The 25,459-nt window shown below is 41.2% G+C and overlaps 1 protein-coding gene across 2 annotated transcripts in view; it reads left to right on the forward strand.

Annotated features, from left to right (window-relative positions):
* MAD1L1 (mitotic arrest deficient 1 like 1) overlaps window positions 1-25,459 on the forward strand; it is a 528,574-nt gene that overhangs the window by 40,121 nt on the left and 462,994 nt on the right. For both annotated transcript variants that reach the window (XM_034784297.1, XM_034784298.1), the window contains exon 10: window positions 15,866-15,952. In XM_034784297.1, coding sequence (XP_034640188.1) covers window positions 15,866-15,952 — 87 coding nt within the window. The remainder of the gene's footprint in view (window positions 1-15,865; window positions 15,953-25,459) is intronic.

Consider the following 25,459-nt stretch of genomic DNA (forward strand, 5'->3'; position numbering starts at 1 on the left):
CTTTCTTAGGCCTTTTTTTATCCTGTTTTTGGCAGTTTTGTTAATTATGAAACATAACAGGAAATGTGCAGTTCTTATCTTTCCATTCTTGAGAGCGAGTGCTGAAATCAGTGGGTTTCATAGGGAAAGCATGGCTCAGTGGGGGAGGGAGGGCTGAGTTGGGACTGGAGGGTGCCTTTCCACTAACAGAGAATCAAGTTGAATTCCCAGCACTGCTGAAGTGGTTTGAAACACTCCTTAGTAAATAACAACAAAGTTTGGGATCCAAAGGAAGGGAGGAAGCCAATGAAAGCAGCTGTGTACTGGTGACTCAAATCTGCCTACTGGTTTCATGGCAGCTTTATTTATTCATTTGTATGTGTTCTCTGCACCCATCCCAGGGGCTGCATCTGTTACAAAATTTATGTAAAACCATTTTAATGCTAAACAGGACTCTCATCCAGGCCCACATTCCAAAATACAGATGGCCTACAATATCTCCCCAATCTCAGACAACCTCTCCCAACTGTGACCAGCCTCAGTTGGCCTCTGAGGTCCTGTGCATACGTGGCTTCAGTCATGAAAGTGTTGTATATGCCCTTCGTAGCCACGCTACTAACATGCAGGAGCAGCAAGCCCCAAATCCCAGGGAGGGTTGGGTCTTAGTAAGTAGGAAATGGACAGCTAGCTGAAATCCAGTCTGAGGTTCAAAATCTCTTCACAGTTGAAGCTACGGGTGACTGGCTCTGGAATGGCCTCACTGCTCCCCCACTCCCCCCAAAAGAATAGTGCGTTATAGGTGCCTTTTTATATTGTGGTTTACAGCACACAAAAATCAAATCCTAATGCAGAACTTGTGTTTATGAGGGAAGAGCAGAGAAACAGCAATGTAAAGGATAAAGCAGTTACAATGGTTTCTCTGTCTCTTTACTGGGAAGAATGTGCAACTCTTCCCTAACCCATAAATACATTTACTATTTTATAGGCTGTAGATCTGTTGAGTTTATTAGTGCTTCCCATAGTAGCTTCAGGCATTGAAAGTGACTGAAACTTTATTCTAGCAGTAAGCCAAGATGGTGTCAGAGTGCTTGTGACACCAATCCAACCCTTATCTTAATCCCAGTCACAGAAGCCTGTGGCAGAGACGCAGGGAAGTTGTAATTGCTTTTGGCTGTTCTGAACCCTGTGCCTGATGCAGGCAGCTGAGCTGACGTTCGGGTTTGATGGAGAGTGAGCTGGCAAAAGGAGAACAGTAATTGCTGAAATGCTGCTGTTTACATCTTTAATGCGATTACACTCCAGCAGTTGCACTTTCTATGAATGAGTCTTTAAATCTGTTTGTTTCCTTCTGAACTGAATTATTCATTATTTGTGGGTGATGGTGATGGGGGTTTGGCTTTCACTGGAGGGTTTATTATATCCATTTAGCACTGAATGCCTTTGGCACACTCCAAGACACAGTTAGTTCCCCACCATGTGTACTTACGTCCATCACTCTTTTTGATGTTGAAACTTTCAGAGTACATAATGCAAACTTTTTTATTTTTTGGGAACAGAAGGCTGTTGTGGGGTTTTGCTTGATCTGTAGTGCTAGGCATAAAATGACACAAGGATTTCATTTAAACTGATGCATGCTGATGAGATGAGAGAAAGTCTCTACTGGCATCTTGGGTTGGAGGATTTGGCACGAGGAGTCTTGGAATTGGCGTTCTGTGGAGTGGATGCTGTGGAGATAAGGCAGAAGTTTGGAACTAGATGGGTCTTTTGCCAGTGGGGCTGATGTTTTGTGCCCTGTAGTGAAGAGAAGAGGTTAGGGGGCTGGTAAGATTTTTGTGGTTTGTGGCACTGGATTGGGAATTGCTCCTGTCCTGGGGGTCATGTTGGGTGTTCCAGCACCCCATCAAAAACTCGGACACTTCTCTGGTTCCGCTTTCTATTCTAGAGATTTGACCCAGCCTAACAGTGCTGAAACTCCTGCATTAGATCTTGCTGAGTCATTTTACATTCACCAATGCTGATGTTCTAGTGGGCTTGCATAAAACTTTTGGTTTGAGCGATTATTTGTCCTTCACTTTGAATATTAAATTTTTTGTAAACTTTAAAAAAAAAAAAAAAAAAAAGTCAAGCGAGAGCATTACTGCATTTGTTTAAAGTTCTGAAAGCTTTTTTTAGCTAAACAGTTCAAAGAGCGCATCTCACTAATCAGAGGAATGTTTCTTGCATCCCTGGGGTGGTCACACTGTTTTAATTGGAACTCGGGCTTCTTTGAAGTCCTTTTAATCCTCCCTGAGCTGGGGGAGAGGGTTTGAAGGCAGCTACTGTAAATCTGAAATTTCTTCATTTTATTTACATGTGTCTGGGGATGTGTGTAATTCATTTTCCTGAAGTTGTTCAGCCGAGTAGCCAGCTTGTGGACAGCTGAGCGAGAACGGTACTTTGATTAAGTCAGAGGCCTGAGACTGATGGTGGAGGCCTGCTCATTGTGAGAGGTTGTGCGCACAGTGTTTGTTAAAACCAGGAGCTGACAAACGAGCTGTGAATGGGCAATGAACAGAGTGGGGAGCAGTGTGGAAACCATGCAATAGCTGAACAGGAGGTCAAGGCCATGCAAAAACCTGAGTCTCAAGTTGAGGCCGGATAAAATGGTAGACTCCCAGAATGCACTTGAAGGGAGGGTCCTTTGGTTAAAGCACTGGTCTGAGATTTGGGAGACCTGAGTTCAGTTTATGGATTATGACACAGACTTTTCAGGTGACCGTGGGAAAATCACATAATCTTGTTGCCTCAGAGGGTCCCCATCTGTAAAATAAGATTACTTCCTTTCTCTCACCCTTTGTCTGTCTTGTCTATTTAGATTGTCAGCTCTTTGGGGCAGGGGCAGTCTTACCTAGATGTGTGTGTTGTACCTAGCACATGGGGCCCCGATTTCAGCTGGAGCCTCTAGGTGCTACCATAATACAAATAACTATGCAACAAATATGCCACTGATCTATGCCAACAGCTTCCTTAACTATTGTCTGTTTGTTATTTTTGTTCCACTATTGATCAGTAACAAACATTGGCACAAGACATTGATTCTTCACATTTCCGTAAGGATTCTTACCTGTTTGCTGAAACCAGCATGATTCACTTTCTGTCGCTACCAGTGGTGAAACACCTATTGTTACAAACCTTGAAGTAGTCTGTGTGTGAGTTGAAACAGCTTTTAATTCATAGCAGCAGCATAACCCCGTTCCCCTACCTGAACATTTCCTAGCCCCATTTAAACCCACATAAACACTCTATTCTTCATTCTAAGTCTAATTTCCCCTGTGACTAAAAAAAGTCATTGGGGGAGTTTTAAAAAAGAAAAGATTTTTCCAAGTTAATGTAGCTTTAACTAAACGGTAGCTCCAACTCCTGTTGAAAATGGCAGTTCTAGCTGTGAGACAGAAGAGGTATGTGATTATAATTGGGTGTAAATAAGAATAATACAGGAGATGCCAAATAATTTCATACGAAATGACTAAAAATATAGTGTAGACTCTCACAAGGACCTGCAGACAGTCATTAGTAATAGTTCCTCTTGCCTCAAGATCAGGGATTTTGTGCTACTGCTTGCTAATATGCAGGTCTGATAGGAATCTAGGAACACATTGTCATCAGTGAAAACTATGAAAAGAATGCAAAACTTAAGTAAATGAGTTTACTTTACAAGGATTATCGCAGGCAAATATTAACAATGCCAAACCATAAATTCCGTGAAATCTATAAAGTAGACAATCAAATGCACATTGCATGTCAGTTGCCAGTTTGAGTTACAGTAGTTAACTCCCTTTGCTATAAGAGAGCAGCTCTTAGAAGAATAATACTCTTGTAATCTATAAAATGAGGTCTTTCTGCTGTGATATCTTCCCTCTGGGGAAGTTGTGACAGAAAGGTGTATGTTGGATACATGAGTTTTATCTTAAAAAGAATTCTACTTGCTCTATCTTGCCCTTCTAGGTTTGTCCAAATAACAAGGTCTTATCCATGCTATTCTGGAATTTAACAAAACAGTCTGGCCCTAATGCACTAATACTTGATCTTTAAGCCTTCCCTAGATAATTCTGGTTGCTGCCTGAACAATAATTTCCATGTAAACTAACTAATGTTAAATTCTAGCAATACTTAGTGCACCCATCAGGTCAGTCAAGTGATCTGCCTTCAAAGCTAAGTTGTTCTTCTGTAGCATAAGGCAAGTATTGTCAAATGTCTTGGGAAGTATCTTTGCACAGTAGCACCATCAGAGGTTCCATAGAGTTGCTTGAGGAGCTGTAGGAGAATCTAGTTCCTTGCAGCTGTTTGTCATTGTCTTTCCTTTGGTTAATTTGGAGGTTCAGGAGTTAAATTTCCCATCAGGGATCCCTCCACAGAACCTGTAATTCCATAATGGTTCTCAGGCTAGTGGGAGTGGGGTCTGTTTACTGGCTTCTATCCATTGGTTTGAGATCTGTAGAGAGTGACTTTCATGAATGGTTCCCATTTATTAGCATAACCCGATTGATGGTCTTGCAGATTCACAATTTCACCATGTTCTGACTGGCAGGAGGTTTTCCTGGGCTTCTCATTTAAGCCCAGTTGTTGGCCAGGGGTCTTCCTCGGGTGTTCTAATGACCCTCTATTCTTTGAATGGTTGGACTCATTTGCATATGCATGCCTAGAATTCACTTCCAACTGATATATCTTCAAATTCATTTTGGTCTGGGGTTTTCATATACTATTTTTTGCTCACAATACTTCAAATATCCTGAAAAAATCCATTGCTGGGGTATCGATGTGGGTAGTTTTTATAGTTGTTCTGTTGATTCTAGATCTATTCTTTAAATTTTTCTTATGGAGCTCTCTCTCATAATTATTTAGCATTTTCCTCTGACATATCTCTGAGTTGTCACAAAGATTGTTCTGAGGCCACAATTTCAAATTTAGAACTTTGAGTAATTTCCATAGTGACTTCACCATGAAATAGTATACACTAAACATTGGGCACTTTCTTCTACTTTGGCTGTTTCTTTTAATTAAATATTTTAAATGAGCTCAGATTTTGTTAAAGTGGTATTGACTGCTGCTATAGTACATTTTACAAAGAAAATAATTTAATTAAACTATAGAGCATTGCATTATTAACAGTGTTTATATTTCATGTTGGAATCTTAAGGACAATAGGTGTAAGATCCCACAGTGCAAGAATATCCTTTCAGCATCAACATTGATAAATATTAGGTTTGCTAGATTAAATTGCAAGTTCGGGAAAACATTTACTCCTTTTATTGCAAAGATTTTGCTAATATATGTTTCTCCATGAGTGGCAGTGACCACTCTATATCAGTGGTCTCCAAACTTTTTTGATCGCGCACCCCTATCAGTAAAAATTTTTTGAGCACTCACCCCCTGCCACGCTGGCTCTACCATTTTTGTCGAAGTGAAAACAAAACTAAAAAAAGCCGCTCGGACTCCTGCCCGAACTGCCGAAGCGCCAAAAAAAAAAAAAAAAATTCTCCTGCCGTGCGCCCCCAAGAATCTTCTTGCGCGCACCCCACTTTGGAGACCACTGCTCTAGATAATATTGTCTGATATTTATCATTCCAATCCCCTGGATTCAGGCACTAAAAACTTGCTGAAATGTCCAGATTTTGAGCTGAAATTTTGCAGACATTATTTATAACAGGAGTTGAACTTTTGGAAATTTGAACAAAAATAATTGTCATCCACAGAGTTCATTTTAGAACCTTTGAAAACAATATAGGCCAAAGCTTATAGTCTCAAATTTACTAAAGCCTAGGATTGTCCTTAATACTGAAAAATCCTCCCTGGACCTTGCCATAGATTTTTCATACAAAACAAAGTTGTGATAAATCCTGGTCAGTGACAAATGGAAAAGACTGGGGAAAAAACAATCATGCCTGCGAGTGCTATCTGGCAGTAGGAGGAATTCTGCTACATATTCTGTGAGAATGCTCTGGGGCTAATGGTGTATCCCAGGATTTCCTACCCCCCCCTCCTCCCCAACAGCTGTTCATACTGAGAGCATTTCCAAGGGCTTTGTCCCTCATTGACCCCCCAAATACACTGGATTCTCCCTGCTTCCCTAATAGGGCACGTCTTCACTACCCACCGGATTGGCGGGTAGCGATCTATCTATCAGGGATCGGTTTTATCGCGTCTAGTGTAGACGCAATAAAATCGATCCCCGATGGCTCTGCCGTCGACTCCGGAAATCCACCGCGGCGAAGTTGCGTATCTTAGGTCGTTCTCCCCCCCCCCCCCCCCCCCGTAGTGTAGACCTAGCCTAGAGTTTAAGAAAAAATGCTGCAGAGATGGAAGGCCTCAAACATCCTCATGCAGAAAATAGTTGAATTAAGAACTATTTTATCTGGCAGATTCAGAAAAGATGGCATACAAATGACTTGAGAAGTTTGAAAACATAATCTTTATTCCTTGACGTGTATGATCAGTGATCCCTTGTTTACACTGTAAGCCATGTATCACACTTCCACTTTATAGGCTTGATCCAGCCTATTGAAGTCAAATTCTTTTGCATCAGTTTGTTGCGTGGTTGGCTTAATACACACAGTCCTATTTAAATAATCCATAATGTCACACTCTCATTTGTGTCTCTGGAACAATGCGTAGTGAAGTGTGATAGTTAGGGCTCTGTGTCTATCACAGAGGTCGCAGATGTCATGGATTCTGTGTCTTTCCGCGACCTTCTTGACTTCTACAGCAGCCAGTGTGGCTGACCCCAAGGCTGGCCAAGCAGCTGCTTCTGGGGCCAGCCACACTATAGGCTGCTGGAGCGGCCCCGAGCACAGCCACACCAGTCGCTGCTCTGGTGGCTCCTGGCAGTGATCCCTGGTTGGCTGACTGGAGCAGCCGCAGTCCGTGGCCCCAGGCAGCAATCCCCCGGTGGCTGGCTGGAGCAGCCACTGTCCACAGCTCCCAGCAGCTGGTGCTGCTGGCTCCGGGCACCCTCGGCCCCAGGCGCCTCCCTCCCAGCAGTGCCCCCCTCCCGACGCCTCCCTGCAGCAGCACACCCCCTTCCCAATCCCCTCCCCCAATTTAGTCACAGATATGTTTAGTATGACCACAGGCTGTGAATTTTTGTTTATTGCCTGTGACCTGTCCATGACTTTTACTAAAAATATCCATGACTAAATCATAGCCTTAGTGATAGTATATGCTGACATCAGGACTTATTGTCTGGTGTTTCATAATATTTTAAAATTCCCAAAAATAGTTTCTTCTTGTGATGGTTTGGAGGTTGGGGAGGAAGGATCGGGAATCTAGAAAACTATATTTCTGGATGCTTTATAAATACCAGGGAGAAGTGAAGGATTTAGAATCAGCAGTATTTTTTTGAATTATTCATGTAATAAAGCATTAGCTTCTGTGCTGAAAAATCAAAACCCATTCAGCTAAACAGAGAGAAAAGAAGGGTTGCCCTTTGTCACTCTTACTAGTCAACTCTGTGCTGGAACCCTGGTAATGTGAAACAGCAGAGCAATTAAAGGGCACTCCTGTGGGTTAGCAGTACTACAAATTGAGCTTATATGTGGATGTGCTTGTCATTATTAAGAGCTGGAGTCTATTCCTCGTTTCCAGCAAACTTATCTGTGTAGTGACTTAATTGGAATAAAATCTGTATAGTGATTTAATTGGAATAAATCTAATCTCTTGAACATCTCCATAAGGTTAGATAAACAACCTGTTCACACATTCTCACCTCAGAGGGTACAGAAAACATACCGTTTTTGGGTTTAAAGCTTCAAGTTAATTTTGACTGTCAGTAAAGTCCAGTCTTGATATCACTAAAGCGATTCCTTAGGAGAGACAGATGTCAATGACTCTCTTTTCTCTAAAGTTGAGAGAGTGACAATGCGTATAACCTCCGGCATTATGTATCTCCCAGGAATTCTTCTTGAACATGAAAGTAGACTTCCCAGGAGGTACATAAAGCCAGAGGCAATATTCACTACTTAGCAAGGGAAAGAACAGTGGATATCTGGTGAAATAGGCACTGTTGGACCTCTCAACAAATTCTTAAGAGCCAGGCTAACAGTTCGTATGGGTCTCCTGGATTTGTGCTTGTATCATCTGCCATGTTCCCTCTGCCATCTGGCCAGATGGTTCCCGCTATTAGAATACATCACTGCCAGTTTGGCTGCAGAGAGATCTGGAAGCCCATAGTGATGACTTGGCTGAGCTGCATCCCCTTTGAAGGACAAATCTCTTATTCATTGCAGCCAGAAGAGCATTGTAATCCTGCCTAAACATTTTCAAATCTAACTTTAACAGCTCTGCTTTTCTTTCCCTGTGGGGCACCTCAAAACCGAAGATTGGATGTCCTGTTCTGTGTTGAAGGCAAGCATCATCGACTTCATTGTTCTTGAGAATAAACAGAAAACATTGCAATCTTTATTATCAGTTGTGTTCTGTAGTACACAACAAAATATAGCATTGTGCCGCCTTTAGGACTCTGAAGCTTTTCACTTGCAGGGCACGTTGACGTATACAGTGTGTGTTCTTGCTGAGTTTTGTGTTCTACCCTTCTATGCTTGACATTTGAACAGAATGACCAAAAAATAGGATGCTACAATAAAATGCAAATAGTGTGTAGCTCCCTATTCTTTAGATTTTTTTTCCAAAATGAAAGACTAAGCAGACCTGCCTATATTGAAGGCAGGACTGAAACACAGGAGACCAGTTGTTGGGATGACCATACTGATTTAACTTGTGAGATGTGGGGAAAAACTGTTTTGGTCCAAAATCTCTGATGCTGAGTGGAAGCTGTCTTAGCCACTTGTCTCACTCTTGTTCCCAAGTTATGCATTTTTTGATCCATTGGTGCTTTTGTACTTGGTCCAGCAGAGAGTTAGCGGTTAATTGTCCTTATGTTTTCCAAGAGTCCTGCTAAAACACTTTCACACAAGTGAGTCCCTTTCCTGCTCCAAATGGGGTTAGCCAGACTTTCAAATGCTGGATTTATAGATGAATTCACTTTTCACTTTTGCCAGAAGGAACTGAATTTGCTGATACTACTGTCCAAATATGGAGAGCATTTTCTAGAGGAAGAGACCTCTAGAAGTTGGGATTGCTTATGGCTCCCTCTTTCTTTCAAACAGTAGTACTATTCCATTCACTGCTCTGTCCCCCCCCCCCCCCCCTTCTTTTTTTAAATGCAGAAATATTAAGCATGTGAAGACTTGTCACCTTTGATTGTGCTGGAGGTATAAGTTTAGGTTTTTTGAGAGTTCTTAAAACCTTAAATTTGGAGAGGTGATATTTTCCCTTATTCAAAATTTAATTAGTCAACCATTAGAAGTTAAATAGGTGTTTAAAAAGCCCCAAAATAGGTGTTAAATCACACACACAAAGTTTTAAACAGACTGACTTAGGCTGTGTCTACACTGCCATTTTCAGCTCTAAAACTTTTGTTGTTCAGGGGTGTGAAAAAACACCCCCCGAGCGACAAAAGTTTTAGTGCTGAAAAGCACCAGTATAGACAGCGCTTTATTGCCGAGAGCCCTGATCCCAGCGATAAAGCTACCACTGCTCGTTCGGGATGGGTTTTTTTATCACTGGGAGAGCTCTGCCCCCGCGATAAAGCGTGTCTACACTGCCCATGTCACAGCGCTGCCATGGCCATGCTCTAACGTGGGCAATGTAGACATACCCTAAAAATCCCTTCCTACCTCAACTTTCAGTTCACTCTTCTTGTGAGATTGCCACATTCCTGTCAGACATCAGAGGCCTGGTCTACACTTAGAAATTTTGGAACGCTGGTTTACACTTAAAAATTAGATCAACCTAGCTATGTTGCTTGGGGCTGTGAAAAATTTCATGCCCTCAGTGCCGTAGGTAGGTCAATCTCATTCCCCAGTATAGACACAGCTAGGTCAACAGAAGACTTCTTCTGTCAACAGAGCTGCTGCCGCTTGGAGAAGCAGATAAACTACATTGACAGAAAAATCCTTCTGTCTGTGTAGGACACTTATACGCTATAGTGTAGACATGGGCATAGTTTTCCAGCCGGGAAGGAACTTGGATTTCAAAATGTAAAAGCAGAAGAAAAAAAATTTTTTTTTTTTTTTTTGGATAGTGTTGGAAATCCTTTCATGATGCCTTAAAGAAAGAAAAGCACACACCAAACCTTTTTTATTTTGCAAGTGCCTTTAAGAGGTGAGAGCATTAGCAGGGTTTGGGGATTTGATGAAGAGAAGCAGTAGTGCCTGGTAATCCGTTTCTAATGTTTGATTTTTGTTAACAAGCGGTTTCTTTAAAAAATGGATTAAAATAAAGTTTTGTGCCAAAAGTTTGGGCATGCCTTGCTTCAATTCAACATGACTTCAAATTAGTGAGTTGCAGAACCCAGAGTATATGTCTGTATTCCTGCAGAGTTAAAGCAATATGCCGAAATGTTGCATGAAGAGACTTTAAACCCGTTATGTATGAGCAAAAATCACTACTTCGAGCATTTCAGTACAGTGCACTGCTTTGATAAGAATCACATCCGTCCCAGATGATCTGAGTTTTATAAGCGGTTGATTCTTACAAGCTGTGTATTTTAGTTAGTATAAGAGTGATTTTGTCCCAGTGGTTTTGATCACTATATGTGGTTGATTCTTATATCAGTAATTCTTATAAATGCAGTGGACAGTATTCTACAAATGTAAATATTTTGGTAGCTTCAATAGTTTATTTAAGAACCAAAAATCTAAAAGGCCTCAATCCTCAAAACACGATAGCCCTAATTTTTTTTTAAACAAGTTAGTCTTATTTTTGCTTTGCACATCCATAGCTAAAGAGTAACTTCAAAGATCTAACTCAAGTCAAATCTTTTCCCTTTGCTATATGACTTTGAAACACTTGCAGTAAGATGTGGATGTTCTAATAAATTTTACATTTTCACCAATTTTACTTTTTTTAAAACCAAAAAAAAGTTAGCATCTAGGCTGTTTACTGAGTCTCAGCTCAATGCTTTTAAAAACAGCTAGTTCTAAATGCCAAAGTATTGGAGTTTATAATGGAAATGCTAATAGCCTCTTAACTAAGACAGCACAACGGAGAAACTTTTTGGCAGTTTTCTACAAAATTCCAGTTGAGTGGATGAAGAAAACCGTGGCATAACGTTTGCCAATGGAAGCCTGAAAGCTCATTGACTGAAGCAGAGTAACTTGGATGGGCATCCCATTAAGTTAATTTTTCACTTCATTTGAGCAGTTGTGGATTTTTTTTATCATTATTAAATTGCTCCTTTTCAAATTATCTGTACTTCAAAGAAAATCGGAGTGCTTTGGTTAAGTGTAATTTTGTTTCTTGACTTCCTTACTCCAGCTTTAAGCCTTGCTGGGCTAATTTGTACCTTAGGGCAAAAACCTTGTTTCTAAATTGGTATCAAATGCTCCTGACTGTTTGGTTATTGCTTCCCAGACACTGAAAAGGAGGATTTTGCTTTGAGGTTTATTGCAGAAGGAGATTTGATCTCTGAGGGGGGAAAGCAGCATCCAGATTTCAGCTCCTTGCATTTTGCTCAAGAGAGTCAGACAGGAGTTGAATGACTGGAAATCAAATACAGAAGCTGCTTGGAGTCTTTTCATTTACCCTTCTGTCCATTCTTTACAGTCATTTAGTGGATGAGTAAATACTAACAACCTTGCACCCCAAAATCGGGTCACTAAGTCTGTGTATATAGTTGTGCAATTCAATCAAACTTGCATTGTGGAAGCACAGGTCTGAGTTCTCCATTATACTGTGAAAAATCCTTGTCCATGAGTTTGCGCTGGGTACATGTTACACAATATGAGGAATGGCCTGTTCCGTATGCATGCCTGGGACATATTGGGGATAAAGCGGGGAGTAATGCTAGATGCTTTAATTTCTTTGAAGTAGCACTGGGTGCTGGGAAAATATGGATATGAGGTTGGTTGATAGTTTTACAAGGCAGATCCTTTCAAAATGATTCTCTAATAATCACTGGTATGAACTGTGTTATAGGTACTGGGTGGTGGTATGTTCAGCGAGGCTAATGAAAAGGCCTGAGGCAAACAAATGCAGGAGCGTTCAGTATGTACTGGGATGCTGACAAGTAGTTGCCGTCTTTTCATTCACCACTATTTCCATAAACCTCTGAAGAGAGAGGACCATTTACATCAGTGAAGGTCCATTGCTAGTAGAATGAAATGTGGCCTCTGACCTGCCCTGTTCAGTACCAAAGCTGGGCTGGTTTAGTTTCATTGCATGTGTGTATGTTTAAAAAACAAAGTGGGAAAAGTGCGAGGAGTTTGGCTTTGATGACCTAGAAGGCACCTTATGTGACCTGGCTGGGATTTTGATGTGAATAGTTTTTGGAATCCGTAATAAAGGTGTGACATAGACGATTACTTGCAAGAGCCTGGTTTTATTTCCTGGCTCCCGTCCTTTGTTTAAGTTTCTAGAAAGCTAATACCCCTGTTACATGGCAGAAAGTAATATCTGTTAACTTAATTATCAGTGTTCACACTCCTTCTTTTAAATCAAGTAAAACATGTCAACCAAAAATAACCACAACCCCCAAAGCAGCCAATTAATAAAACTAGGTTGGAGGTTAGATTGTTGACCTGAACCCTGTGACAGAGGAGGAGGATTTGGCCTCTGATTAGAAATCTGTTGGCAGCTGCTATCTCTGAACATCATTGATTTTCTGATCACTTTCCATTAAAAGACCTTGTTTTGCAGTTGCTTCTAAGTTTCCCAAACTTTAACTGAAATCTTCCATGCTGGGAGTCTGCCTACAGCAGATTTTTTGTTGTTGTTTTTTTGGTTTTTTTTAAGTTTCAGGCATTTCTCAGAATGAACTTGGAGAACTTTTGTTTTGTTCATGTTAAAAAAATTCTTACAACTGTTTCACTGAGAAGTTTTAGTAATTTGGAGCAGGGACACAGAATTTGGCAGCAGTGGTCACCCTGCTGTCAGGGATTTGCCTTTTGCCATTCTTGTGAAAATCTGCCCACATTTGGATGAGTTTTAAGCCTCTGAGAATTGCAGCTCACATATGTTGCACTGACTTGTTAGTATTTGGCAGCTAAATTCTCTGAAGATTCTGCCTGCACTGAGAATGCTTCATCCACTTACAGCTCTGTGTTGACCAGCCTGAGCGTGCATCTTCCTCACAGAGCATGTGCCATCCCAGGGCTGAGCAGAATTTTTCCTATAATTGCTCCTCCTCATTTTGGGGCTGCCCTAGTGCTGGGCACCAGAACTGAGAGCCAGGAGATGGTCTCTCCTAGCCTTTCAGTGCTCCCTGTGCTGGTGCCAAGGCAGCACAGAAACAGATGCAGCCTGTCTGAAATAGAGAAGAGTGATGAGCTGGTGGGGAGACTGAGACAGGAGCTGTGCTGAAGATCTAAAGGTCACAAAGTTTTTGTGCTTGGTACAGGAGTAACTGGATGAAATTCTATGCCCCATGTTATCCAAGAGGTTAGCTGATAAGATCTAATGGTCCCTTCTTGCCTTAAAATCGATGAATGACTTAACTTTGCTAATGCAATATGGCTCCACATGATGAAATTTCTGATTTTCAGTTAGCTTTTTATAAAAAACAGTATATTATAGAACACACATACACAACCTGCCTCTCCTAACATTAAAAAGAACATTAAGATTACAAAGGCAGGCCCTCAAAAATTAGAAAATTCCAGAATGAAGGTTGCCTTTACAAATGTGATTCATCTTCCTTGTGTGTATGCATTGATAATCTATAATTACTTGATAACGCACTATATTTTCCACATTGGTTTTTTTTGTATGTAACACAACAAATAATTTGCCCTCTAATTGGTCCATCTTTCAAATTGTTTAAATTTGAATGTCTTAGCTTGCATACAAAGATACATAATGATCAATAGTCTCACTTTGCACCTGGTTTCTTGAAACTGTGTCTTTCCCAGGTGACATTTTTGCATGGTATGAATGGATGAAATGTTTGAATAGACAGCTTTAGATTACAGTGATGATTTATCCTGGATATACAGCCACCAGTGTTACTTTGCCAGTGGAAACATCTACTGCAGGCAGGCAAATCTGCTATTAGGGGGATTTGCATGGATGCAACTTATCCCAGTATCAGGCAGGGGTACAAATAGTGGCTTACAGCATTTTTACCTGTCTACAGTGTAGGGGTTTACACTGGAGACTTGTCACTGATGGCTGAAATCCCCAGAGTAGACAGGGTCTTAATCTGTAGGTTTACAGACTCATCTTTCTTGGTTCCCCTCCCTTCCCCTCTTATGCTGCCACTGGAATGAATTTAGATCTTCAGTGTCTCTGAACCTGCCACATATGTGCATGTGGAGGATTTCAGTCTCTTGATTTCTCTGCACTGCTCCTTGCTCCCATTAAATCTTGGAAGTGCTGCCATCCCCCATCCCTCCCGGGTTCTCTGTCTCATTCCCTTCCAAGTTGGGAGATTCAGATGGCTTAATTTGCTCCATTTTTGCCAAAGATATAGTTTACTTCTGGCACCATGTAATATGTGTGACATGTAGGAGTTCTGGTAAGAGACTATTTATTTCCTGGCCTTAGTTACAAGACCTGAGTCAGGGTTTCAAAATATTATATCCTTGACATATGGCAGGGGTTCATGTCTGCTGAGTCTAGTGAGTAGTGTTACGGAACCACCACTAAGTGATAGAGAAGGTAGTGGAAAGGAAAACATAATTGGTTTGTATGAAAGCAAATTCCCCTTGTCAATTGTAATTCCCCCGTCTTATCTCTTTTCTGTTTATTCCCACCCCAGCCCAGGACATTCTAGGTAGACAGTGGGGAAAGAGAATCAGCATTTCTTGTGAATTGGATCAGAGTCCCAGAGGCTGAAGCCTGGTTTCTGCAGATTGGAAATTAGAGAACTGAATAGCAAATGACCCATCAAGCTAGAGGAAAAGTAGTCTTTGTTATTAAATCTATTTTCCTTCAGATTATGGGAGCAAGTGAAGTCGGCTCTCCACCATTTACTCACATCTGTTACCCTGTGACTCTCCTGCATGCAGCACTGGAAATAGGTGTGAAGCTTTTAACTCCAAAAACAGTGCTTACTTGATGTGTTATACTGTCTCTCTTCTCTTCAAGCTCAGCTACATGAGCTAATCTGAGGTGTTCTATCCAGTAGAGGGCAGTGCTGCTCAGTGTATCAGAACCTCTCCGCATCCAGGCTCAAAGATTCATTTTCTGTCTCTTTTAGTCAGGAATTGAAATTCATTTACTTTCTTGAGTTTTAAAAAGTAAACCAAGCAGAATCTGCAGTCTTTGGTTATCTTGAATGTTTAGTCGGTTTGGCAACGCTGTTAAGTGAATTCTGGGTCTTGAGACTATTTTTGTATAAAATCACTGTACACCATCTACTTCACTGTGCTGTAAGAAGACTCTCTTTATAGCATGCACTTTCCTATAGCATACGTGCTCATTGGCCATATAAACAGAAGGAGCTGTGTCTTTAGGAGATGTTCTGTGGCATTTGGTACAGGCAGAGATAATTGCAATGCATTTTTTGGCAAACGCTCTTCTCAAGCAGGGAAACTTAACTATCTTAGGATAGGAAATGTGGTCTCTTAGACCCTAAGTGAAGTGACGGGGCTGATGCCCCCTTGATTGGAAGGGGGTGGATTAGAGTGCAGCAGGGGCTTGATGGCCTAATGACTACAACTGGCTGTGTGTGCTTGACAATACACAAACCTGTGATAGTTCAGCTGTTGTAATGTAAAGCAGCCTTAGCCTATAGCAACAATCTTGTCTGTCTCTCTGTCATTTTTATTATGGTCATGTCTGGGACTTAATTGTTCAGTCACTGGCATGTCTATATTCGTTAACTCTTTCCATTTTTGTTTTAATTGTTTAGGACCCCTGATGATCTCTCAAGGCAGATTGTTGCCCTGCAACAGAGGGAGCTTGTGCTGAAAGAGCAGAATTCTACCATCACAAACAGGTAGGTGTTGCCAACAAAGAACATCGTGTTGCAGGAATTTGTTACTTTTAATACAAGTAAATAGAAAATAAAAGGCTGCAGTCCCAGATACTTTTTGTACTTGCCGCTCTTCATTTTGTCCTACCACCTCCAAGAAATCTTCTGTATCATCATTATCTTTACTATGCTGATGGTGAAGGTTACATTTGTGACTGTGACTTAAAGGAACACCATAGATTTTGGAAGGGTCTTGGGGACTGGAGATGTAGAAATGCGTGGAGCACTTTATCCATGCTTACTTCCTAGGCTGAAATGATGTCAGGGTGCAAATGGAATGTGAGCTGCTTTCCCAACCTTTCTCACCATTAAAAGGGATATTAAAGCTAAACCGACCAGTCACCTGGATGTAGAGGAGGATTAAGAATCCTTGGGTCCATGTGACTGTGATTAGGCTAGTAGAAAAGATCACTTCAAAGACTTGGAAATTTGTCTTGATGGGTGATGGGAGAAGACTTTGAATTTCTGGCTTCAGCTAGTGGCATTCTGATAGTAGGCTACTCTTAGACATTCAGAGGAGCCTGGGTTACTGCACCTTCGGCCCTCTTCCTGAATTTGGGGTCGGGAGTGTTTTTTGCAAGCTAATTTGTTGCCATGATATAGCGGGTATAAAATTATCCAGACTCTGCCACTGTAACTAGACTGTATAGGCACTGTGGTATTTTACACTGGTATGGGAACAAGGGAGATATAATCAGTGCATCTGCTGCATTTTTCAACAAATTGTCTTGTGTGCTAATCACTGTTAGACCCCTGATTTACGGTTGGTTTAGTCTAGGTTCTAAGTGACAGTGTTCAGAGTTTAAATTATAGAGCTCCCTGAAGATCCAACACTGCTTCTTGCACCCTAATATGTAGAACTGGTTTGAGAGGGACATGTCAATTCTGCTTTTTTGGTTACTGAGTCTGGTCAAGCCAGGTTGGCCTGAGGACCAATATCCTGAGATTTCTGCAGGAAATACTTAAAGATCTGGTTCCTTGAAGTAACTCTGTTTGACTCCCTATCTGGATAGACCATCTATATCAAAAGGTATGAATTGTATATCTTGCTTCTGACACCCAGAAAAAGTAAAGGTTGTATTTTCGTTTTGTTTAACCCTTCCTGAAGATATGACATGAAGGGAAAGAATTTGCTTTAACTTTGGAATTGCAGAAGTTGTTGTCTTGATTCTGGCATCCCATGCAGACTTCACCTATGAGAAATATACCTCATTCAGTAGTGGGCCTGTGATGACCTTATCATTGATTGAACTCTTCTGTTGGGATTATTACTTATTTTGTAAGGAGCCACAATCATGGACCAGGACCTGATTGATCTAGACACTGTACAAACAGAAGAAAAATACAGTCCACGTCCTTCCCAAAGAGCTTACAAACTACGTAATGACGGAGTCCTTTGTTCTTGGACCCTCTCCAGAGATCTGCTGACTGTACCGTTACTGCTGCAGCCAAGAGTAGAAAAGTATATTTTGACGCAATACAACCTTTAATGTTATATACTTAGGTGTTTCATAAGCGGACTGAGTTTGTTTCCCAGGCTGTATCTGTTTACTTCACAGGCTGAGATGGTTACAGGTGGCAATATTTTTTAGCATGGCTACTCATTGCAAGAAGTAAATGTGATTCTGCTGTCAAGTGTGCTCTCACCCTCAACCCATGTGCTCTCTCTCTCCTGTTTCCTAAGCCATTGGTTTCCTTGAATCCACATGTCTGTTCTTGTTAGAAGCAATACCACAACATGTAGCTAAAAGGTTTTTTGTGTTTGTGGCTTTTTGTGTTGCCCAGGTGTTGGCTGAGATGTCCAAGCAACAGACATGTCTGTGCCCTCCTTTACTAATGACAAGCAGGATTCAAGCAGGGCAATAAAAGCGTAGTATAAATACTCTTTAAGTGCTACTGAAACTGTTTAGCCAGTTGTTAAAATTGTTAGCCCAGGGTAAAATCCCCTGGATGCAGCCAGCTAAATTGGTTCATGGTTTGTTGTCAAGAGGCTTAAAGGGGAAAGCCAGTTTGATATCTTTAAAAAAAACACAACAACAAATGACCGAAGTAAAAATAAAAGTGGTGGTGGTAATGTTTAACAGTTATTGATTTTGGAGGCTGCTGCTCACAGCCTGCCAGAGAAAATGATTTTGTCTAATTTATTAATCGCCAGGAGGAATCTTTTTGTTGAGAAAACAGCCTTTTGGAAGTGCCTGTTCATGCTGGTCACAACTGGATCAATTTAACTTAAAAACAAAAACATGATCAAAATTACTTTTTGATTTTCAAAGGTACCTTCAAATGAAACAGGCAGTAAAAACTGGCTCAAATTAAAACTTTTAAAATCTTCTAAGACACAATCCTGTGAGTTCAGTTTCTAAAACTGACAAGTTCTCCTTTCTTCTGTCTAATATTTTATTCTGTCTTAAAATACAGGCAATCAGGTACGTTCTAAAATCTTCCATTACGGATTATTTGAAAGTTCCCAGGAGTCTCTGACAGTAAAGTGCTTTTTAAGAAAGCAAATCTGATTTTTCTTTTTCCTTGAATGACATCCAGAATCAGCTGATTATCTATTCTTTTATTATTTGTTTCCTGTAGTGTCCAAAATGTGCCTATGTAATACAATGGCCTAGTGTGTGTGTGATCATGACTCCCTCTAGTGGTTGGTTCCAATAATTATATAGCCTTCTACTGTCTCACTACTAAAGTAGTTCTCTTTTAGCTTTAGTGGTAGGATCTTGGGTTTTTGGTGTTGAAGGTCTTAGGGTTGAGCCTGCTGACAAATGTATTACCTGCCTATGTATGGGCCTGTGCACTGCAAAAACATCAAAGAAGGCAGGGTCCCTGCTCCAAAGAGTTTTGATGAGTTTTCTCATTAGTTGCTAAGAGAATGATTTTGGGATCTCTACTACCTGGATACTTAGGAAAATCATGATCACAGATCAGCATCCTAATCTCTTTGGGGTAGTGGAGCAGGAAATCACTTATAAGACCAATTTCCATATTGTTATGGTGAGAGACCTGATGGCCGACGGAAGAGGGTTGAGTGTAAGGTGTGGTTAGTCATGAAATTACCTGCTCATGGACTTATTCCTATTTAGTGTATCTAACTTTTGCTCCTTAGTACCAGTGGTGTAAGAAAGGGCTTTAGTAACTAACTGATCAGCAACATCCCACTTGCAGCATGGCAGCACTTACCAAACGACTCGTGATCCCGTCTGCATATTCATTAGGTCTGGATATGTTTGGTGAAGGTGCTATTGACGGTGGTTGAGTTTTATGGAATGGCTTGTGTGAGCTTTTACAATACTAGTATCATTTTTCTGATGCTCATAGTATAATTTTTGCTGGTATTTTATTTTGATTGGGGGAATCTCCTCCCACCTTCCCTGTATGCTGATTATTGTAGACATTTTTCAATCTGCTATTCATCCTGCAGTCTGATAAACAGCCCCCAGTTTCCTTTTAATGGAGAAGATCTGATTGCTAATGTAGTTGAGTATGAGCAGGACTGTGCTTCAGAAAACAAACCATGCATGGAAATGATGGAATGGGGGTAATTTGCTACACGCGATCACATCTTTCCTGCAGAACTGGAGAGCAGATTTAGCTCTATATGGAGCCTCTTTTTGTTCAGTTTGCCCTGGGAGATCTAGAAAGAGGAGGGGAGAAGACATGGGTAAAATGTGTAGACAACAGCATATTGCATCTATGAGGAATGAACAGACAAAACCAATTTCACTTAGCACTTCCCTTGAATTTCTATCCCTCTAGTTCTATAGCAGGGGTTCTCAAACTGGGGGTCGGGACCCCTCAGGGGGTCGCGAGGTTATTACATGGGGGGGGTCGTGAGCTGTCAACCTCCACCCCAAATTCCACTTTGCCTCCAGCATTTATAATGGTGTTAAATATATAAAAAAGTGTTTTTAATTTATAAGGGGGTTGCACTCAGAGGCTTGCTATGTGAAAAGGGTCACCAGTAAAAAAGTTTGAGAGCCCCTGTTGTATAGTGCTCCTGTGGTGCCAGTGTTTCCATTATTAAAAAAATAATAAAAGGCCACTGTACCATAAAAGGTTACATTATCGTAACATTACAGCTCTGGCTTAGCATTTCTTTTTCTGGCTTTTGGGAGTGTAAGCACAGCCAGTGAACATAAGAACGGCCGTACCGGGTCAGACCAAAGATCCATCTAGCCCAGTATCCTGTCTACCGACAGTGGCCAATGCCAGGTGCCCCAGAGGGAGTGGACCAGCAGGCAATGATCAAGTGATCTCTCTCCTGCCATCCATCTCCACCCTCTGACAAACAGAGGCTAGGGACACCATTCCTTATCCATCCTGGCTAATAGCCATTAATGGACTTAACCACCATGAATTTATCCAGTTCTCTTTTAAATGCTGTTATAGTCCTAGCCTTCACAACCTCCTCAGGTAAGGAGTTCCACAAGTTGACTGTGCGCTGCGTGAAGAAGAACTTCCTTGTATTTGTTTTAAACCTGCTGCCTATTAATTTCATTTGGTGACCCCTAGTTCTTGTATTATGGGAATAAGTAAATAACTTTTCCTTATCCACTTTCTCCACATCACTCATGATTTTATATACCTCTATCATATCCCCCTTAGTCTCCTCTTTTCCAAGCTGAAGAGTCCTAGCCTCTTTAATCTCTCCTCATATGGGACCCGTTCCAAACCCCTAATCATTTTAGTTGCCCTTTTCTGAACCTTTTCTAGTGCCAGTATCTCTTTTTTTGTGGGCGTACCATCGATTTATATAAGGGCAATAATATATTCTCAGTCTTATTCTCTATCCCCTTTTAATGATCCCTAACATCCTGTTTGCTTTTTTGACCGCCTCTGCACACTGCGTGGACATCTTCAGAGAACTATCCACGATGACTCCAAGATCTTTTTCCTGACTCGTAGCTAAATTAGCCTCCATCATATTGTATGTACAGTGGAGGTTATTTTTTCCAATGTGCATTACTTTACATTTATCCACATTAAATTTCATTTGCCATTTTGTTGCCCAATCACTTAGTTTTGTGAGATCTTTTTGAAGTTTTTCACAGTCTGCTTTGGTCTTAACTATCTTGAGCAGTTTAGTATCATCTGCAAACTTTGCCATCTCACTGTTTACCCCTTTCTCCAGATCATTTATAAATAAGTTGAATAGGATTGGTCCGAGCACTGACCCTTGGGGAACACTACTAGTTACCCCTCTCCAGTCTGAGAATTTACCATTAATTCCTACCCTTTGTTCCCAGTCTTTTAACCAGTTCTCAATCCATGAAAGGACCTTCCCTTTTATCCCAAGTGCTTTGTGTAACTTGTTGTGTGTCAGTATTTCAGGGAATTATAGAGAATAGGTGATGATGCAAATCATATATACGACACTACCTAAGCAAATTGGGGCACTTGAGACACACAGAACCATAGGACAGAATTTCCTGATCTGTGAATTTAAGTCAATTTCTTTTGACTGTGGGTTGATTTTTTTGCTTGTCTCTGAATTATATGGAGTCTTTTGGAGGTTGCTAACATTTGCTAGGTAGGAGAGGAAAATTCCTTCTATAGTGCTGGTGAGGAAGAGAGGGAGAGGGTCGCTGCCACTCTTCCACTGGCAAAAAAACTGTAGCAAAAAAACTACTTCAGCACAGCTGATTAATGTAGCGGAAAGCGCTGTTAATAGCGCATGATGAAATCTCACCTCTGTTTTGGAGCGTGTTGCTGTGAGTTGTGTAAATAGAGTAAATTATACTTTAGGCGGCAGCAACAGGAGGTATTGTGGAGCCTGGGTAACTGTAGAATAAAGATAACAATCCAAAGGCTTAGAGGATAATGAAGACTGCTTTGGGATCACTTTGATAGCTTGATGAGATGTAGCCTATGAGAAATTGGCTTTACTTAGGAGGAGAACTGTGTAGGTAATGAAAGAAACAAGTTTAATTACTAGGCCCATTTAGCTACTGTGATTAGCTCCTTCCCTTTTCCTTTGCTCCTTCTGAGTACAAAATTAATGTTCTAGAAACATGTCAATCGTGGCTGCCTTCCGCCGTAAGCATGTGCTGTGATGAGCGCCCATGCATGTCATCTTCAGGAGATAAAGGAGATGCAGAGAGAGAGAGAGAGAGAGAGCTTTCTAAAATCCAGATCTTAGACTTAATGCTTCCTGCTACTTGTACCTTACTCTTCTTAGTGAGTTCAGTCAGCCATTAAACTTTTTCCACTCTGCTTGTCCTCAACCATATTTTTTTAAACTCAATTGGTTGCTCAGATGCTATAGTGACAGGTGCCAGAGAAGGGCCTATAAATCTCCTCTTCATATATTGCACAGCAGTCTTGTGTGTTTATAAACAAGTGTCAGGGCATGTGTTGCTGCAACCTTGACCCAAAGAAAGCGCTAGAAAGGAAGGTAGCCCAAGTAAGTGCTATGGAGATGAGTTGCTTTGGAGGAAAGCTCTGAGCATAAATGTTTGCACACGCACTATGTCCTCTTTGAATAGGCCTCTGGTCATTAGCAGGTCTTAAGCTACAGACTCCAAATATTTTGCAGCAGGTTTGCCTTGGTCTTCTCTTTTTCTGAAACCGAAGCAATCAGGTAGACATGCTGGTAGTGAGTTTAGAGAAGCCTTCCATTAAGAGGTCTATCTTTCTATTGTTTGGCTCTTTTAAATAGCAGTTTCACCTACTCTCCTCCTGATGTCAGACCTACTTCTTGATTAAATTACTTCTGCATATCTCTGCTACAAGAGACTCATGAAGTGCTTTGTGGTCTGGGAATAGTTCTAAAACAGTTCAATGGGAAAGGGTATGTGAACACTGACAAATGCATCAAATGTTCTTCTTTGAGTAGGAGCAATTGTGTATTCCATGTAGGTGGCGACACCCAGCTCACTGAAGCAGGAAAACTTTGCCTAGCAGTACCTGGAGGGGCAATGCTCATGGCCTGCAGCCCTACCCCTTCCCCTGGCCATACAAGAGTGGCACCAATTCAGCCCCTTCAGTTCCTTCTCATCAGCCATGGATAGAGTTGGGGTGGTGTCTTCACCTCACACTTTTGGTCTCAATTTTCCTTGTATGTAGTAGTAGAAGTAGTACCTTAGGTTTAGTTCAATGTTAGTTTGCTGCCCTATGTGATGCCCTCACCAGGGTTCAAGCATTGTCCATCATGTAAGGGTGCTGTCCCCAACAGTGACCCTCACATGAGATACTTGCTGTGTCTTGGCAAGGGATACATTAAAGAGCGGTGCTCCATCTGCAAGTCGTTCAGAAAGAAGACTCAGGTGGCAAGAGACTTGGGGATAAAGCAGCACCTTTTAGAGCAGGCCATGAGGCCTGCTTTAGCACTGAAGCCCTCTTCTGATCAGCAATCGCCTTTGGATTTGGCAAGTGAACCCGCTCCACACTCAGGTTCTGATGTTTTCCTGAAGATGAAGAGGGGTCGTTCCCCTCTCCTGATGCAGTGAGAAAAAGGTCCCATAAAATGAGTTGGTACATTCCAGGGCTCAGGGAGACTCCTCCTCATCTTCTGAGAGAAGTGCTGACTGGCATTGTACTCCCTCCAGCATGTGGGATGGAGCAGGCCTGTCCAATTAGTCCCTGGTACTGTGACGAGACCAGAAATGCCCATAGTGTTGAGCCCGGTACTGATGACATCGGCACCAGCACCAACTCTCTCCGTGCTGGCAGCATACCAGGCGGCCTCAGGCCTGCTTTGCATCTCAGTCCCAGACTCTTTACTGGTTCAGGAGTTCTCTGGTGCCATGGCTTTTACCAGGACAGATGCCAGGGGAACAGACTCTCCAGACATGATGTTTAATCCTTACTGGGCTGGGAGAACAGGCCAGTAGCCCAACAGACTGAGCCACTGACGGCAGAAACCTAATGTTATGGTTGGATTCAGTTCAATAACAAGAGATGACAAATAGCTAGGCTTACTCAACTTTATGAATTCTAGTTTATTAATCAAAGATTAGACCAGCATGCCACAGAAAAGAAGATCAATATGTTACCACCTCTCTGGGAGATGATAGTACAGCTGGCCAACTGATTCAGAATCTGAGCTGCACTCTACCTCTGTATATACTAGGGTTGAGGGTTTTCACCATTTCTGAGCATTACTTCTTATCATTATGTTCGACATGTTTTTCAAGTCTCTTTACAAGGCTTGCAAGGACCTTCAGTAAACATGACAAAGTTTGTAACCAGTTGATTATCTTGTTTTGACTGTTCCAGAAGTCAGCAAAACCTTAGAGACCTACTTCACAAGTTATAGCGTGGTGCAGGTCAACAAAATTTTGTCTTGTCCTTGTTCTGTGTCTGTACCTAAAACTGAAAATACAGTACTTCACATCTCTCTTTCATTTTAACAGTTTAACGTAAGTGAAAAGCATTTGGTGAAAAGCTGAACATGAATAAAATTAGTAGATACACAAATACATATGTGCTATATATAATATTGTATATGATGCTGGCTAACACTGTAAATCTTCCAGAATTTCTCTTATCCGGCATCATACATATTTGCAGTAGCAGAATACCTAAAGACTAGTGGGTTAAGTGCATTTCTCAAACCTTGTTGTGTTCTCTTGTTACATACAGAGCAATCATCATCCAGAGGTTACAGCCCCTAACTGTAGTAGTTTTAGAGTTATATAATTCAGCATTCTAAATATAATATACTATACTTCTTTACCATTGGCTACTTTCTTATAGTGATTACATAACTTCTCATTTTTAATCACACTTATAGCTACAACAAACAAATTCCATGATTTGATTAATACATTTTGCTTGTCAGTTGAATGCATCTATTTTCTATTAGTTAGCAAAAAGCAGTTTACATTCCTGGTTAATAATTCTGTTTGTGAGAGCTGTTTTCCTAATATATTCCGTTTACAAGAGCCAGCTCCACAAACCTTGATTACGTCCATTCCTTCTCTGGTAACTACCCCTTACAGCATTTAGCAATGTGTAGAGCTAAATCTTCACAAGCGGGGTATTTCCATTTTGCCTTTGGCCTGGCTACAAACACTATGGTCCCTTGGATTAGTTCAGTCAACACTAGTGTGTCTGTCTGAAAGTGTTCAGATGTGAGACTCCTGTCACGTATGTCCAGAACTTTTTAAGCATGGCTAGAGCCTTGGGTCTATGTCTCACTCCTTTTCCAGGTGAAGCCAAGACTCTTTACAAGATGGATTTTTCTTCTTGGCTCATGCTTCCCATTGTGTTGGTTCTTTTATCTCTTCTCTTGGAAGTTCCCAACAACACCAGGAACAGAAATGCTGTCAAGCCAGGGTCCTTGTTACAGTCCATTAAACCCATATGGTTCTTCTGGCTTCATTTTAAACCTCCTTAAGACTCCTCTTTAGAGCGTCCTTTGAAAAGGAAGGAACGTTAGAAGGAAGAATTGCTATATTATTTAGCCCATAGGCATCCTAAATCTGGAGTTGAGAAGCCATCACATTCTGCAAGTTCATCTGAGCT

The sequence above is a fragment of the Trachemys scripta genome, chromosome 10, assembly GCF_013100865.1.
Source record: "Trachemys scripta elegans isolate TJP31775 chromosome 10, CAS_Tse_1.0, whole genome shotgun sequence".
In the NCBI taxonomy this organism is placed as follows: Eukaryota; Metazoa; Chordata; order Testudines; family Emydidae; genus Trachemys; species Trachemys scripta.